This window comes from Papaver somniferum, chromosome 6 (assembly GCF_003573695.1).
Source record: "Papaver somniferum cultivar HN1 chromosome 6, ASM357369v1, whole genome shotgun sequence".
Taxonomy (NCBI): domain Eukaryota; kingdom Viridiplantae; phylum Streptophyta; class Magnoliopsida; order Ranunculales; family Papaveraceae; genus Papaver; species Papaver somniferum.
Window position 1 is genome coordinate 805,550 of NC_039363.1, and position 14,340 is coordinate 819,889.

The following is a 14,340-nucleotide window of genomic DNA, read 5'->3' on the forward strand; positions in this document are numbered from 1 at the left end:
GCAAATTTCAAACACCAAATGAAGTAATAAATATATATCCGGTGGTCTCAAACATACTTGGTTACAGGTAGACAGTTATTCCATGAATTTGTAATGTTGGTAACTCTCCAATGGTGTAAAATGAGTGATTTCTTGAAATGGTATAGTCATGATAGTTTTCGAGATACATAATCACCAAAAATGGTTTTCAGATAAGTTTGTTACTACAATACTTTCATCTACTCTTGTAAGAGATATATAAGGGTCTTATCTTAGATCACTAAAACAAACTTGGCTTATCTTTTCGATGTATTCTTAGTTGCAAATTCTCATAATAATAACTTTGAGATGTTAGAGTAAACTTAAAAAGAGATGAGACTATGTAAATGAAATCTCGAAGGATTAGTAATCTTTTGATATTCCCATTAAGTGATGTTTTGGCACTAAAAATCAGATATGAGAATTTTATTTTAGTGTTTTCTCCTCACAATTAGTCTGGTTTTACATAAGATATGGATTCTTTTAGAAAATGTCTCACAACAATAATCATAATTTTAGGTTTTGTATATTCAATAGTTTCTTGGAGGTAAATTCGACTTTTCGTTTATTATTATTTCTTAATTTTTATCAATAATAAAAGATTTAATTCTCTGGACCAAATTTTTGATATTATTTCTTAATTTTTATCAATAATAAAAGATTTGATTCTTTGAACCAAATTGTTAAATCAAAAAGAAAAAAAATATTATAAGATTCAAGTTTTGGATCATGTGATATATCTGGCCCAAAAATAAAATGAATAAGTCCAACCGTTTCTCACAAAGAGCTAAAAGGCCCAAATCTAACAAAACTGGTTCCAAATAAAACAAAGCTATCCATCTACTAACGCGTGTTCCCAGTGTAAACTATTACATCTAGCTACGATGTTCACTAGGATAATCAAACAAACCCTCATAAACACGGGCCCTAAAAATAAATGAACTCACCACTTTCTCGAAATTTTAATTTCCTGATTTCTCCCGCAACATAAAAAAAATCCCTAAATCCCAAATTTCATCATCTTCAATGCATAAACCCTAGACATTCTGATGTTTCTACTGGTTAGTTCTTCTTACGATTCACATTTTTTTAACTTTTTCTAGTATGAACGAATTCCTAATTATTTTTGGTTCAATTTTTTTTAGGTTTTGTTTTGGGACGAAGAAATGAGGTTAGGGATCATGTATGTAGGGCTTCTGCTGATGGAAGACAAAAAGAAAGTCATCTAATAGGTGAGTGAATTTAACTAGATTTAGTTAATTATTCAAGTCAATTGCTAAATTATTCAATTTTATTAAAGATAATCTTTTGTTGAATGCGATGCCTTTGTTATTAATTTACTAGTTCTTTTTTGTTGTGGCTTACTCTTCGATTCCCACTAGGATGTGAGGATTTAGTAAAAGGGCTTTATGTGGATTGTTTGTTTGTTTTTGGAGATCTTCTATAACTTATGTGAGGATTCATTTGATGGTACTATGTCTATGATTGTGATTTAATATCTGCACCACTTTCATTGTTTTATTGTTTTTGATTCCATTCAAAAAATCAATTAAGAAAATTATCCTGTATCTTAAGACTTGTGATTAGATTAAGAAAAAGGAAATGACAATGCGGTGAAGGTGGATCGAACACCTGACCTTCAGATCTTCAGTCTGACGCTCTCCCAACTGAGCTATCCCCGCTTATGTTTTTTTGATATCAAAGTTGAATGTGTAGTAACTATTTTAGTCATGACTCATGGGGTTGAATCGAAAGAGTAGGAATTCAATGTTCTGATACATACAAGATTATGACAGTAGATAATGCTTGATGGATGACGACAACCCACATGAACAATGTAGAAGTTTGAAAAAAGGATAATATAGCTTTACTGTTCCCTCTAGAAATAGAGAATATGAGAAAAGGGCTTCATGTTAATTGTTTGTTTCTGAGGTTCTGTGGCCTCTTCAACTTTATGTAGAGGCTAGGAGGCAGATTAACTATTAGAAAGAACAGTGTAGGAACTATTTAATGACGGATTGCATTGTATGGTCCCGGTTGGATTATAACATCGTAAGATTGGAAATACATTTATCCGAACTTCCTATACCAGTAAGAACAGTATAGGAACTATTTAATGACGGATTGCAAATAACTTCATATCTTTTAATTTGAAAACTTGGTTTGGGTGTATGCTTTTTGGTAGAACTCAATGTAACCAGTGAAATGATATAAAGTCTTCTGATGTAAAAAGTTCTCTAAAGACCTTATTTTGAACTTGGGCGCCACGCAGTGGGTAAGGAGACGCCACTTTTAAAAAGTGGTACCCAGGCGTCGCCTTTCTAGGCGCTCAGGCCAAGGCGCCAGTTTGCTGAAGGCCAAAGTGGCATTTTGTGCCAAAAAACATATTGCCAATTTTTTTTTACAAATCTTTTTCATTAAGTGACTCTTCTGACGTAAAACGGTCTCTAGGATACCACAACTGTGCAACTATTGTTGCTTGTCACATGGCATGAATAAGTTGTTGCAAAATTGTGGGTTTTCCTCATTCTACAGTATTCTTTCTGTATATCTCCACCGACTTTTCCACACACATGCCTTGCTTATATTAAAAGTTAAGGTCCTTACACACCATAGTGGCCGTGGTTGTTGTGCACGTTTTACCTTATACGCTTATATTATAGTTGGCTGTCGTTGTTGTATGAAATTGTCATCCATCGATTTGGAACTCGGTAAGTAATGTGATGTATTATATTTTTCATCAAACTGTTATCGAACATGAACTTATACTTAAACTAGGCATTTATTAGGATAAGTAATAAATTGCAGAAGAAACTAGAAATTACAGCATAGTAATGAAGTTTACATGCATATAGAAGGAAGTAAGAATGGCAAGACTAGTTATGCGTCTTTTCAGATTGTTTGTTGAGGCCATGCGCACTGGCCTTTTGAGGATACAAAGTAGCCAGTAAGACTACCAAATAAAAATAGCACTAGGATCCAAGGATCAAGGGACACGGACCTGTTCTTTGCGCTCAGCTACATTATACTACTAACAAGAACTAAGAGAAAACTAGGCTTTGGAAAAGTGTGATAGACACCATAAGAAACTCAAGTAATCGGAAAGTATTGTTTTCTTTATAGAAAGATAACCACTACTGGCTATTCATGCGACCCTGCAGCCAAAAAGATGTCTTGGAGCAGAAATAGATAGCTACAGATTATTCATTATTGTAATATAATGAGAAGGTTTTGGTCTACTAAAATTCTTTCTTTTCTAGTTAGTTGTTTTCGGCTTGTAGTTTTCTAAAGATTCTTGTGCATGATTTTTGTAACAACCGTTATAAAGTTATGAACAATATTAAGATTTTTACTAGTTTACTTGTAATAGCCATAGGTACAAAAATTGATTAAAAATAAAAAAACCCGAATCTGATTAAGTGAATGATCTCCGAGTAGAAGCCCACTAACAACAAACTTTAGACCTTAAAATTTCTTCATATATATTTTAGGGTTTTCTTTTTCTATTATGAGAATCTATTCCACCAAAGCGTAGAGATCAAGGTATTTCGATTCATTCACCAATTCTATACTCAATTCCCTGTTATTCAGGTCGTTTTTCTTTTAGTATATAATATGATGATTGGACGAATAAAAACGTGAAATGAAAAATTGTTGTGGCCTAATTTGATCTTTTCCAAGAAAGTGTCTTATTCTTTTTAATTGGTTCCAACACTAAAGGTTAAAACATACAAGCACATACTGTTTGTTTCATATTGCCAATTAACTGTACATGGATAGTCATCATTTTATAATTGAAGGTACTCTACTTTCAATGCATTATATAACTAGTAAAAGCACACCTGACTTCAAGAAACATACTGGAATCTGTAGACAATTTAGTTATGAAGGGTTGTAGGAGCGATCACCAGACTAGGGAGACAGCGAAAATAATAGAGAACAGAACTTATCTTCAAGCTTTTCTTTATTCTGATTTTTAAAGGGCGATTTATGCAGAGTGAAGTTCAAAGGTAAGCAAGTGTTTTGGACTAGAATTTGTAACTCCTGTTCGTCATTGCAACTGTAGTCTGATGCATATTGTTCATGACAATATCAGCACATTGTAATTGAAATAACTGGTGATATATATTGATTTTAACACCAAGAGAATCAGGACCTTACCTTAGTGCTGTGGGATTTTGTGGCGTGGCATAGTTCTGTTGTTGTGGTTGGCTTAATTGGAGTATGATACAATCATCATCATCTTTTTCTTCTTCTTCTTTAAGATTAAAGACATTTGGAGAATGAGAAACCCTACTTGTCTCACGTGCATCACTCGCTTCATTGATCTGAGGCCAAAAGTTAATGCTTTTGGATGAGATAGAACACAACAGGATGTGTCATGTTAATTGAAGATATACAGTCTTAGCAACTACCTTCTTTAGCAAGTCCATGTTTTCTTGACGTATACGGTGTTCCTTCCTGAATAGTTCCATGTTTTCTTGGTGAAGGAGGTTTCCCTGCAGTGTAGTTAACAAATGTGTTAGCTTGTTTGGACTTATATTGATTTAGCTATGGAATGGGCAAGGAATTGCCGCTTTTTGGAGACCTTTCGGTTTAGTTCGTGTATCTGATCGGTTAGCTTTTGGTCCTGTCAAAGTATAAACCTTGTTAGGATTTGTTCATTTGGAATATATGCGTCTATTGGTTAGTTTCAGAGAAAGCATGGCATGAAGATTTAGTATGTTTGACCTTTTGCATACGGACACCACGCAAACTCATTTCCAATTGATTTTCCAAACTTTGTAGCTCTTTAGCGCTCAAACTGGATAGCTCTTGACCCATCAATTGCCTGCAATTTTTTTTTCCGTGACATATAATTTAGTAGTATGTGGTTTGTCGGACAATCCACATGGCACATGTCACATTTATATACGAGCAGATGTATGAATTTTCACTTGGCTATCCAGAAATTCCGTATAAAAATTACATAATGAGAAAAGCAATGTTCTGTGCAAAGGTTTAACATATGCAATATGTTTCACAAATCTAAAAGTAAAAGCTTTGCTAGTGTCCTCATCTTCTTACTAAGATCTGAGCTCATTTTAGCTAGCATGGGTGTCTACTTGGCTTTAAGGCTACTTCATTAAAGGGTTTCATAAGCGTTGACTTCCTTTTACCATGCATGATATAGTTTATGGAATACAATGGCATTGCTATCACGTCAGCAGGTAATAGGTGTTGCTGTGGCTTTTTGGGAGGATATATATATATATATATATGCACAGTAGCTTAGGTTATGAATTTGACCCTTCTAAGACTCTCAAGTGTACGTGGCTTTGGTAGGCTTGTACATGTTTAAATATTCCATCGCTAAAAGAAGTGGGTTGGTGTCTGTCTTCCAGGTTTAGTTAGAACAGGCTACACCTTGTTTGTTATTTGACGTTGGGAATATGATGACCTCTCACTCGACACTCGTATCTATTTGGTTGAGCCTCCTATGATGAAATGAGTGGGGTTAAATTGGCATAGACACACAGTTAGGGTGGTAGGCTTAATAATAGATTTGATCAACCATCTTACTGGTTTCTCCTAAGAGCATGCCATGATCATCAGTAATCCCGAGAACTATGTCCATGGTGTAATCTAGCAAATTTGTGGCTTATCAACATCTTCATGCTAAATTTTGGCTGAAAATATCCGCAGGGGATAAAGGCATAAAGCTTTCATGTTTATCTAGGTGCTAAAGACATCGTGTCTTTGTTTGTTTCATGCCCTTTATTTTCATATTTGTTGTATGCTTAATGTTTATCTTTTATTAGTCCTAGGGATGAGAGAGCTCACAATGATCTTTTTTCCTCAAAATTTGTTATAGTTTGTTTCTGTAAGTCTTGTGCAACTCCTCGTTCTATCCAGTCAGGGGAACCTATTTGTTCTTACTTAACTAACCAATAGTGCCAACTCGATAAGTAATCACAAATGGGTGATTTACTATATATGGATAGAGATAAAAATACATACACAATTCATATACCAGTCTACATTATTAGTGAAAATAACATACCGATGGTTTTCTTGCAAGTTTTGTAATTGGTGCCTCAAGGTCGCTGCCTCCCTTTTCCAGAACTGCAAGCAAATTAAGTAGGGTTTCAATACATCTTTGCATGAAGTTAGATTCTTGTTAAAATGTGTTATGAATATGGTCTCTCAGGATGAGATCTAATATGAATGCATAAGTTTCTGAGCCGGCCTTATAAATTTTCTAGGATTCAAATGTCATTTGGAATTTTCTTTTAATATACACGAAGATAAAATTCCCACTTATGAAGTAAGCCTTGATCTCTGACAGGAAAAGCTGGAGGAATCCAACAGGTTTAAGGATGATGAAAGAGTACCTTGGCTTCTGAAGTTGCATTCATCAGTGGATGGTGCTGGTCCTCCTTCGACGTGTTGTACCGCTCAATTATAGATTTCATGCTGTAGTAGCAAAACAGGTAAGAGTATAATGATTTAACTTATAGGAGATAAATTTTCAAAGGAATAGCGCCTCTAATCTAGCCAGATTGCATAATCATTTAACTTACAACTGTGATCTTGAAAACTGGGCTACTTAAACTTGTGTATGTAAGTTTTTAGCAATACAATGGTGGTGCTCGCAGTCTTTTGTCAGCATGCTGTTATTGTAGTGGCCATCAGGATTCAGGATAGATAAAAAAGTTCGATATGACTCAATCATACACAGAAGGAAATATTAAACAAGTAGCTGTCACTGGTTTTCTATTCTAGGTTCAAGTCTAGGTCAAATTTTATGCCTTTGCCAATAATACTGATCTCCAGTAGCATAATACAGTAGGTTGGATACTTGTTGAATCAAAGTGCACTTATTAAGTGCATGTTATGGGTGCAAATCTTTTAGCAATTTATTTTCTAGACATTAAATCATTAAGGAACACTTGTGGGCAATGTTTTAAAAAGCGAAAACGGAAAGCGATACGCTCTCCTAGCAAAGCGCAAGGAGCTGCTAAAAAGAGTTATCGAAGCGCTGCTTCGCTAAATACATAAATTAACTTATAAATCTATATGAAAAACTTGGAAGGTATCAACATAATAAAGGGTGAAGAGAATAAATACTTTTGGTACACTTCCTAGCTTGCTAGAATTCACAAAAGAAAAAAGAAAACAAGTAGCTAAATGAGATAATAGAATAGTTTGAGGGTTTTTTAATATTACTTTAAGTTATAGAAACGCTAAACTTGAAGCGCAAAAAAGCGGGTATTAAATCGCGAGGTGAAACACTTTTTAAAACCATGCTTGTGGTTGTGGGTGATGAAATAAATAGATTATTACCAATGAGACTATGACCAGAGCAGAGTCTAACAGCAGTCAAACATCCTCTCTAGAAGAACGAAGAGAGCACAGTAGTCAAATATCATATAGACAACATGTTCCGGTCCATTGTGTTATGAGTCTTATGACCCAAACTCCCACTAGACAAATGCTATCTGGCAGTTCCCTGAAGGAGATGCATGACATGATCATTTAATCTTATTGGTTGACTGTAAAATCCACATACATACTATTGAAGGACCTGTGCATGCTTAAATCCGCTGCTAAAGTTGATGTATGGTGCAACTCATGTCCGAACTTAGGATTAAACCATGCATCTACTTTAGACAACTGTCTCACTAGCACTGTCATTCATATGTAGGAGCTGGTAATGACCCTTAGTTAAGCATGAAAACTTTGAGGCATCTGACAGAGTACTAGCACTTAATACTTGTGAAGTTTGACAATGATGATCCAACACAAGTTCCAATACAAGGAGAAACAGTGGGCTGTTGGAAAAATCTTACTAGTAAATTGGATAGAAAGTAGCTAGTATTTTAATGATTTTATGTAAATAACCAATTTTTAATGATAGTGCTTGCATCAAACAACAAATCAACATCTTTCTTGGTTTAAGTAATCAGATTCTTATACTCTCAGTGGATTGGACAATTTCATTACCTTAAAAATATCGAAATATTTTGGATGATGCAATAAATGATTATATTTATTTATCTTTCTTACTATAAAAGTAGCCTGTTTTTTCACATTTTGAAATACCTAACTAATAAAATCAATTGGAGAACAAGAAAATTCGGGTTTGTTAAGAAGATAGGGATCTAAGTAAGTTTTTGTTAAATGGTTAGCCAGTCGCAATTTTTATACACTGGCTTTTCCAATTGCAATGTTTCAGGAGAGGAAGAAAAATAATATAATGGGATAAGGAAATCGAGTAGACTTTTGATCAAGGTTTCTAGAATTTGACTAGTATGGCTATAAAGAGTAGAGGTATCTGAATTACAGTGTTGGAGTTGGACACTAAATCTCCGAAAATATGATTCTTGGTCGGGTAAAAGAAGAGATTACCAGCCTGTAATGCATGTAGTCCTAAGTAGGCCTTTCTTGGAACAGAAATAGAAGGTAGAGGTTTTGGTTTTCTAAAGCGCGAAGGCTTGGATAGCCTTAATCAAGAGTCTTCTATATTCTTTCGCTAAGCTCACCTTAAATGTAGAAGTACGAGATACCGTAAGTGGACACAATACGATACATACTCACTGACTCAGACAGTCATGGAGTGTCACAGTATGCACGCAAGACACTAAGAACTTGTTTGTTTGCAGCTGACTCGGCGTCTGAATCTGAGTCAACCCCTGACTCGGACCGAGTCAGCAGTCAGACCGTTTGTTTTCCATTTTGAGTCAGATCTGACTCGACCTCTGACTCAGACATAACCCCTGACTCGGACTCATTTGAGTCAGGTAACAAAATACCCCTGACTCATGGGACCAAACCACTGACTCACTTATTTCCGAGTCAGATGAGTCAGATCTGACTCAAAACAAACATATCGACTCAGATCCAGATGAGTCAGGTGATTTCACTCAGATCCAGATGATTCAGATCCAGACGACTCAGATGAATCAGGAGTAAACAAACATGGTGTAAGTAGACACGTCATGGTGACTGAGGCAGTAACAGAATGTCACATTAGGGACACGACACAGGTACGGTGACCCAGACAGGAAATAAAGTCTCACATTGCGGACACGACACCGGCGCGGATACGGTGACTAGATAGTAAACGGAGTGTCACATTGCGTTGACACTCCATTAGGCACACGACACGGATATGGTGACTCAGACAGTGAATAGAGTGTCACATTGCGCACACGACACCGACACGGGTACCCAGACAGCGATTGACGACTCACATTACAGACACGACACGGATACGGGGATACACCAAAAGATTAGTTTAAGTATATTAAATCATTAGGGTACCAATACATTGATCTATGCTGATCTGATTGAAGTGTGTATAATCTTATGTTAACAAAATTAAAATGTAAAAAAAATTGGTCAAAATAGAAAGTTAAAAGACCAAGACAGAAATCCAATATAAGATTTTAAGTAAAATGTAGTACCCTAATTAAGTTATGTTCATACTTATTCAATGCATGCTGTTCAATTCAGATGCACGAACACACAAATTTAAAGGTATATCATTTCATGAATAAAATTACCTTGTTTATTATGTTGATTTTGATTAACTATAGTCAAATAGGGATCTCGATTGAGACATAAAGAGATAATCAAATTCAAACAGGATCAATGAGTGGATTATAAGAGATATATTTAGAGAAAGAAAGATTACTTGGTACTTGAGAATTCATAGAGCTTGCCAGTGCTAGAAAAGATCATAAGACCCACTTCAGCATCACAAAGAATAGAAAGCTCTTTGGCTTTCTTTAATAATCCGTTCCTTCGTTTTGAGAAAGTCACTTGCCTACTGGTTGTGTTATCGATCCTTCGAATCACAATCTTTCCTCTCCCCATCTTATTTAGCTTGTTTTTTCAAATTTCAAGTATCAAGGGGGGTGAGATAGATGGACTGAGATAAAGAGAGATAAAGGGTGGGAGAGAGAGAGATAGAGATTTAGAAAGGATATGAAGATCAAAAACAAGAAATAGAGATCTAAAAATAGGAAATGAACAAACTTCCACTTAAAGATGGAACCTAAAAGAAGAATTTCTTGCTATTTCTTGCTAGTCTGAGAGAGAGAGGTGACTTTTTTGTTTGACAGAGGTTTTGTCTGTCTAGGCATCCAAGTTAACCCCTTTATTAGGAAAAGCTAATCAAGTAATCAGGTGTTTTGGGAAACAGTAAAAACCACCTATGTCAGAAAACAGTACTAGTTTCTGGTTTCAGCCAGTAAAACCATCAAGTGGTTATCCCAAGTTGGAATAATTAATGTATGGAAATTAGCAAGCACTAAATAAAAATTAAAGTAAAGAGCGGATTAATTACTTTATTTGTCCATAATATAATCATATTACTATTTTTAGGATACCCCAATTGTCCTATGAGTCATGGACAAGTTAAAACAAATTACTATTTTAATGTTAGCTAGGGTTTCCTTTTTGTTTTTTCAGCCTTCCCATTAGCCTTTGTTATTTTTCCTAATGACTCAGTTATTTGCTTATTGTAGAGCTCCTCCATTTGAAGTCAGGTGTACATATGTACCTTATCATTAAACAATTCTACTCTGTCATTGGTCGAAACCCTGTACGCTGCGACTTTTCTGAGTGCTGGACGAATGAGAAGGTACGTTTCATACACGCGTATTATGGGTGTACAAAATAGACATTTTTCTCCGTTCCCTCCTTGTGAACTACCATTGTTGTATAGATTAATGTCATTGTCTGTTTGTTGTGGAAACGTTGATGTAGAGTCCGTTCTAAAATCCGTACTGGTAGGTTTCTTTGAGATAAACTCTTAACTAAGGCGAACTATCCATTTTAAGTCGTTACGAGTCAAATTTCCTGAAATTACAAGGAAACATATGTAGTTGCAACAACTTTTTGTTCAAATTCGTATAGCTAGACAGGAAAAAAATTAAGAAATTGTCCCCAACTACGTCATAAATTGAGTGTTTGATTTATAATCTTAATATCCATTTTACTTCTAGAGTAAGTTATGGTTTTCAACACCTGGGATTGATTGTATAGTTTTTACAATTTATTGAAAGAGATAGATATAAGAGAAGAGGTACCAATGATACACAACTTTTTACCTTTACTTGCTGTTATATATTAAAAATGTGGTTATACATTAGGGAAGCCAAACTTTCAGAGTCAGTAGAATGTTTGTTGATTTAGAATTTAGTTTTGATCCTTTTATAGAGCTTTCTTTTAGAATATTTAAAAGACAAAACAGTATTCATGTACTATGTATTATTGGAATTAAGTTGTGCAACCATATAGCTAATGGACCAATTCTAATAATGTATTCCCGAAAACATAAGATTTCAATTCATATAATTGTATTCATAAACCGTTTTTATCCACACCCATCTGATTTTGAGATTTGGAGGGTGTTTCTTTGGCCCTATTTATGACAAAAAACTTCACTGATAGCAAATGAAAACTTTAACCTTGCATTTAATGTAGATTTTACAATTTTAGCGTACCCAGTTTGATAAGATTTGAAGAGATCCTTACCGTGACTTTGAATAAGTTACACTGTTTGATGTGCCGACACATTCAACGGTCAACGAACATGCTAATTCGCTTAGCCAGTTGATACTTGACGCACAACGTATATACCTTTATTTTAGAAAAAAAATCGTTTTTTTTTTCTTCGAAATCTTTCAACACGCTAAAGCACGTGATCATGACAAGTCTTTTACTCTTTTACAGATTCAAAAATAAATAACAAGTACTGGTCATTACTTAAGTATCGAGATCTAGATTAACCTCGCAATTAGCTCTTTTAATCTAACTAAAACTAGCTAGTTACCCATAAAATTTGTACTTGAACCTATGCTAGCCTATATGAGTTTTGTCTTACTCTATTCCTCAACTTGAACTGCACAAGAAGAGGTAATGTTTAGCTTAAATAGGAAAAAATAAGTACGAAAATAGATTTTGTAGGAAAAAAAAGCACATGTATGAGTTTATAAGAGAAGTAGACTAGACAGTGGTACGTATAGCTGCAAGGAAATTCAATATTTGTCTGTTTAAACAGTCCTCTATTATTCATAAAAAGAAGTTAATTATCTTCCACGGTTTTTAAGGGTTTTGGAATTTGTAAAAATGTGTTAGCCTATTGAACTCAATATAGTCCAATTGTACCTTTGTGTTAGAGTCTGTCTGATGGAGCATGTAACTTCTGATATTTTTGTTGGTATATACTTATTTTTGTTCTTGGTTTCTATTAAAGCTAATATATATAGACTAATCTTGTGCAATCAAGCCACTTACTATTTGTTGTGTTGTTATATTTAGCCATTTTGCTAGTCAATGGATAATAATAAGAACAATTAAGAGAAATTCCTCTCTCTGGAATAAGCTTCATGATGAAGTTTACTCGCAGTAGAACCCACACGGTACCATCTTTATTCGAATTATTCAAGATTCGGTTACCCACTACCATGGCTGTCACGGCAGGACGCGTGTTTTAGCGCAACAAGCTGGGTTTAATTTTTTTTGATATATCATGCATTAAGCATCGTTTTCAGTGGATTTTTCTGTAGTTAACCACAACCTCTTATTGTTATTATTATTATTATTATTATTTTTTTGATCGATAGCTGTGATTATTTCTTTTATATTTTTTCGTATATGATATAAAAACCCATGTTATCTAATTCAACCACTTCTAGTGAACCTAACTTAGTCAAGTTGCACATGGTCTGGGCCATCAGGCACGTACGGACACGTCGTATGCGCCGTTGAAGGTGGAACTCCTCGCTGGAAAACAGTCACTTTGTAGTTACACAAAATGATAGTAATGTATTAGTGATTATTCTTAACGTTTCTATAACCGAAGGAGCAAGAAAACATTGTTGAGGTTTTTATATAGTGAGTTCTGGAGGTTATGGAGAGTAAAGCAAAAGCTTAACAGGTACATGTACCCTGTACCATATGTGTCTTAATTATATTTAAAGCTAAGCTTCCAATTTCTTGCTAATTTGTATTTATCAGTGCATGAAGTGGGTTAATTGTATGGCAAAAATGATAGTAATGTATTAGTGATTATTCTTAATGTTTCTATAACCGAAGGAGCAAGAAAACATTGTTGAGGTTTTTATATAGTGAGTTCTGGAGGTTATGGAGAGTAAAGCAAAAGCTTAACAGGTACATGTACCCTGTACCATATGTGTCTTAATTATATTTAAAGCTAAGCTTCCAATTTCTTGCTAATTTGTATTTATCAGTGCATGAAGTGGGTTAATTGTATGGCAAAAAACTTATTAATCTGCCTAATAAACTCTGGTTGTACTGAAAACTGCGCAATTCTGATTGGGTATCCCTTATTTGCGGTTGTTTTCTGTCTATCTTAATACGTTTATTTTAATTAAGCTTGTATTAGGGGCCAGTTTACATATAATGGAGGAACATGCTATTTTTCCTCAGATAATGCTACCCATTTCTGCATAAAATATCTAATGTTGTACTAAGAGAATCACATCAGTAGTTAGTTGCTTAATAATTGAAAAAGTTGATAGCAGAAAAATATGGAAAACTAGTACGAGGAACTGATAAAGAATGAATTAGATAAACTAAATCAATGCTAAATATTTATAATTAAGTTAAAGTCGTCTAAAATGATCATATATCTGTCAAGGCCAGCTATGTCGACATAACTTATGGGTGCCGATCTGTTCTTCTTTTTTTTCAAGTACATTAAGAAAAATATAATCAAAACCTTAATCTAGCAAGTATGGCAGCTTTAGCTGAGAAACCTTACCAACTTTAGCTCAAAGGAGAACAATTTACTTGGAACTTGGGAATTGCCAACTAGTACTACAAACTAAGTCAGTACCCATCATACCAGTTAGCTTAAAGTATTACCATTTACTGGAACTTGAACTTCTACTAGTTGCAGAAGAAAGTACAACAACTTGATTCATGGTGTTGGGATAAGAATGGCAATGTATAATTATATTCATGGTTTTGGGGTTATTTTCTGTACTTGATTTGTATATACATATAACTTTTCTGATGTTGTATTGGTTGAGGACATGTGAATCAAATGTTGTGAGGATTTGAAGTCACCAATGAGATTCTATCCTACAAACCTTAATCAAACCTAATACTAGGATCCAAGGATCAAGGGCACAAAAGCCTAAGAAAACAAAATAAACAAGTACATTATAATAAAAGGAACAAAATAGGCTTTGGACAAGTGTCAAACACCCAATGAATCTCAAGCAACTGAGAAGTATAAAAATCAGTTCCTAATTCCTAGTACTTGTTTACATTTTTCTATCTTTCATTTTATATTTGTTAGGA

At 34.5% G+C, this 14,340-nt stretch overlaps 1 protein-coding gene, 1 long non-coding RNA gene and 1 other non-coding gene across 4 annotated transcripts; 1 reads left to right on the top strand and 2 right to left on the bottom strand.

Annotated features, from left to right (window-relative positions):
• The first annotated feature begins 990 nt into the window (after window positions 1-990).
• LOC113286628 lies at window positions 991-13,248 on the top strand. Of its 2 annotated transcripts, none has more exons than XR_003329386.1 (5): window positions 991-1,079; window positions 1,164-1,250; window positions 6,347-6,491; window positions 10,533-10,648; window positions 12,750-13,248. It is a non-coding gene; the product is annotated as an uncharacterized LOC113286628 (long non-coding RNA). The 2 variants fall into 2 exon arrangements; XR_003329385.1 differs by lacking the exon at window positions 12,750-13,248 and adding an exon at window positions 12,331-12,634.
• On the bottom strand, window positions 1,628-1,700 carry TRNAF-GAA. Its single transcript has one exon. It is a non-coding gene; the product is annotated as a tRNA-Phe (tRNA).
• On the bottom strand, window positions 3,866-9,879 carry LOC113286627 (MADS-box transcription factor 23-like). The gene is made up of 8 exons (XM_026535195.1): window positions 9,698-9,879; window positions 6,393-6,474; window positions 6,062-6,123; window positions 4,750-4,849; window positions 4,607-4,648; window positions 4,434-4,517; window positions 4,180-4,346; window positions 3,866-4,085 (listed from the first exon to the last, which is right to left on the bottom strand). Exons 1-8 carry the CDS (start codon window positions 9,877-9,879, stop codon window positions 4,070-4,072), a joined length of 735 nt encoding a protein of 244 aa, XP_026390980.1. The 3' UTR covers window positions 3,866-4,069.
• Window positions 13,249-14,340: the final 1,092 nt, after the last annotated feature.

Bases quoted from the DNA above. Each gene is read 5' to 3' on its own strand.
- LOC113286627 (XM_026535195.1), bottom strand. From the start codon at position 9,879: ATGGGGAGAGGAAAGATTGTGATTCGAAGGATCGATAACACAACCAGT. The intron at 6,124-6,392 runs GTACTCTTTCAT...ATTTGCTTGCAG, and splicing joins ATGCAACTTCAGAAGCCAAG to TTCTGGAAAAGGGAGGCAGC. The intron at 4,649-4,749 runs GTCAAACATACT...ATACTTTGACAG, and splicing joins GTGGTGTCCGTATGCAAAAG to GACCAAAAGCTAACCGATCA.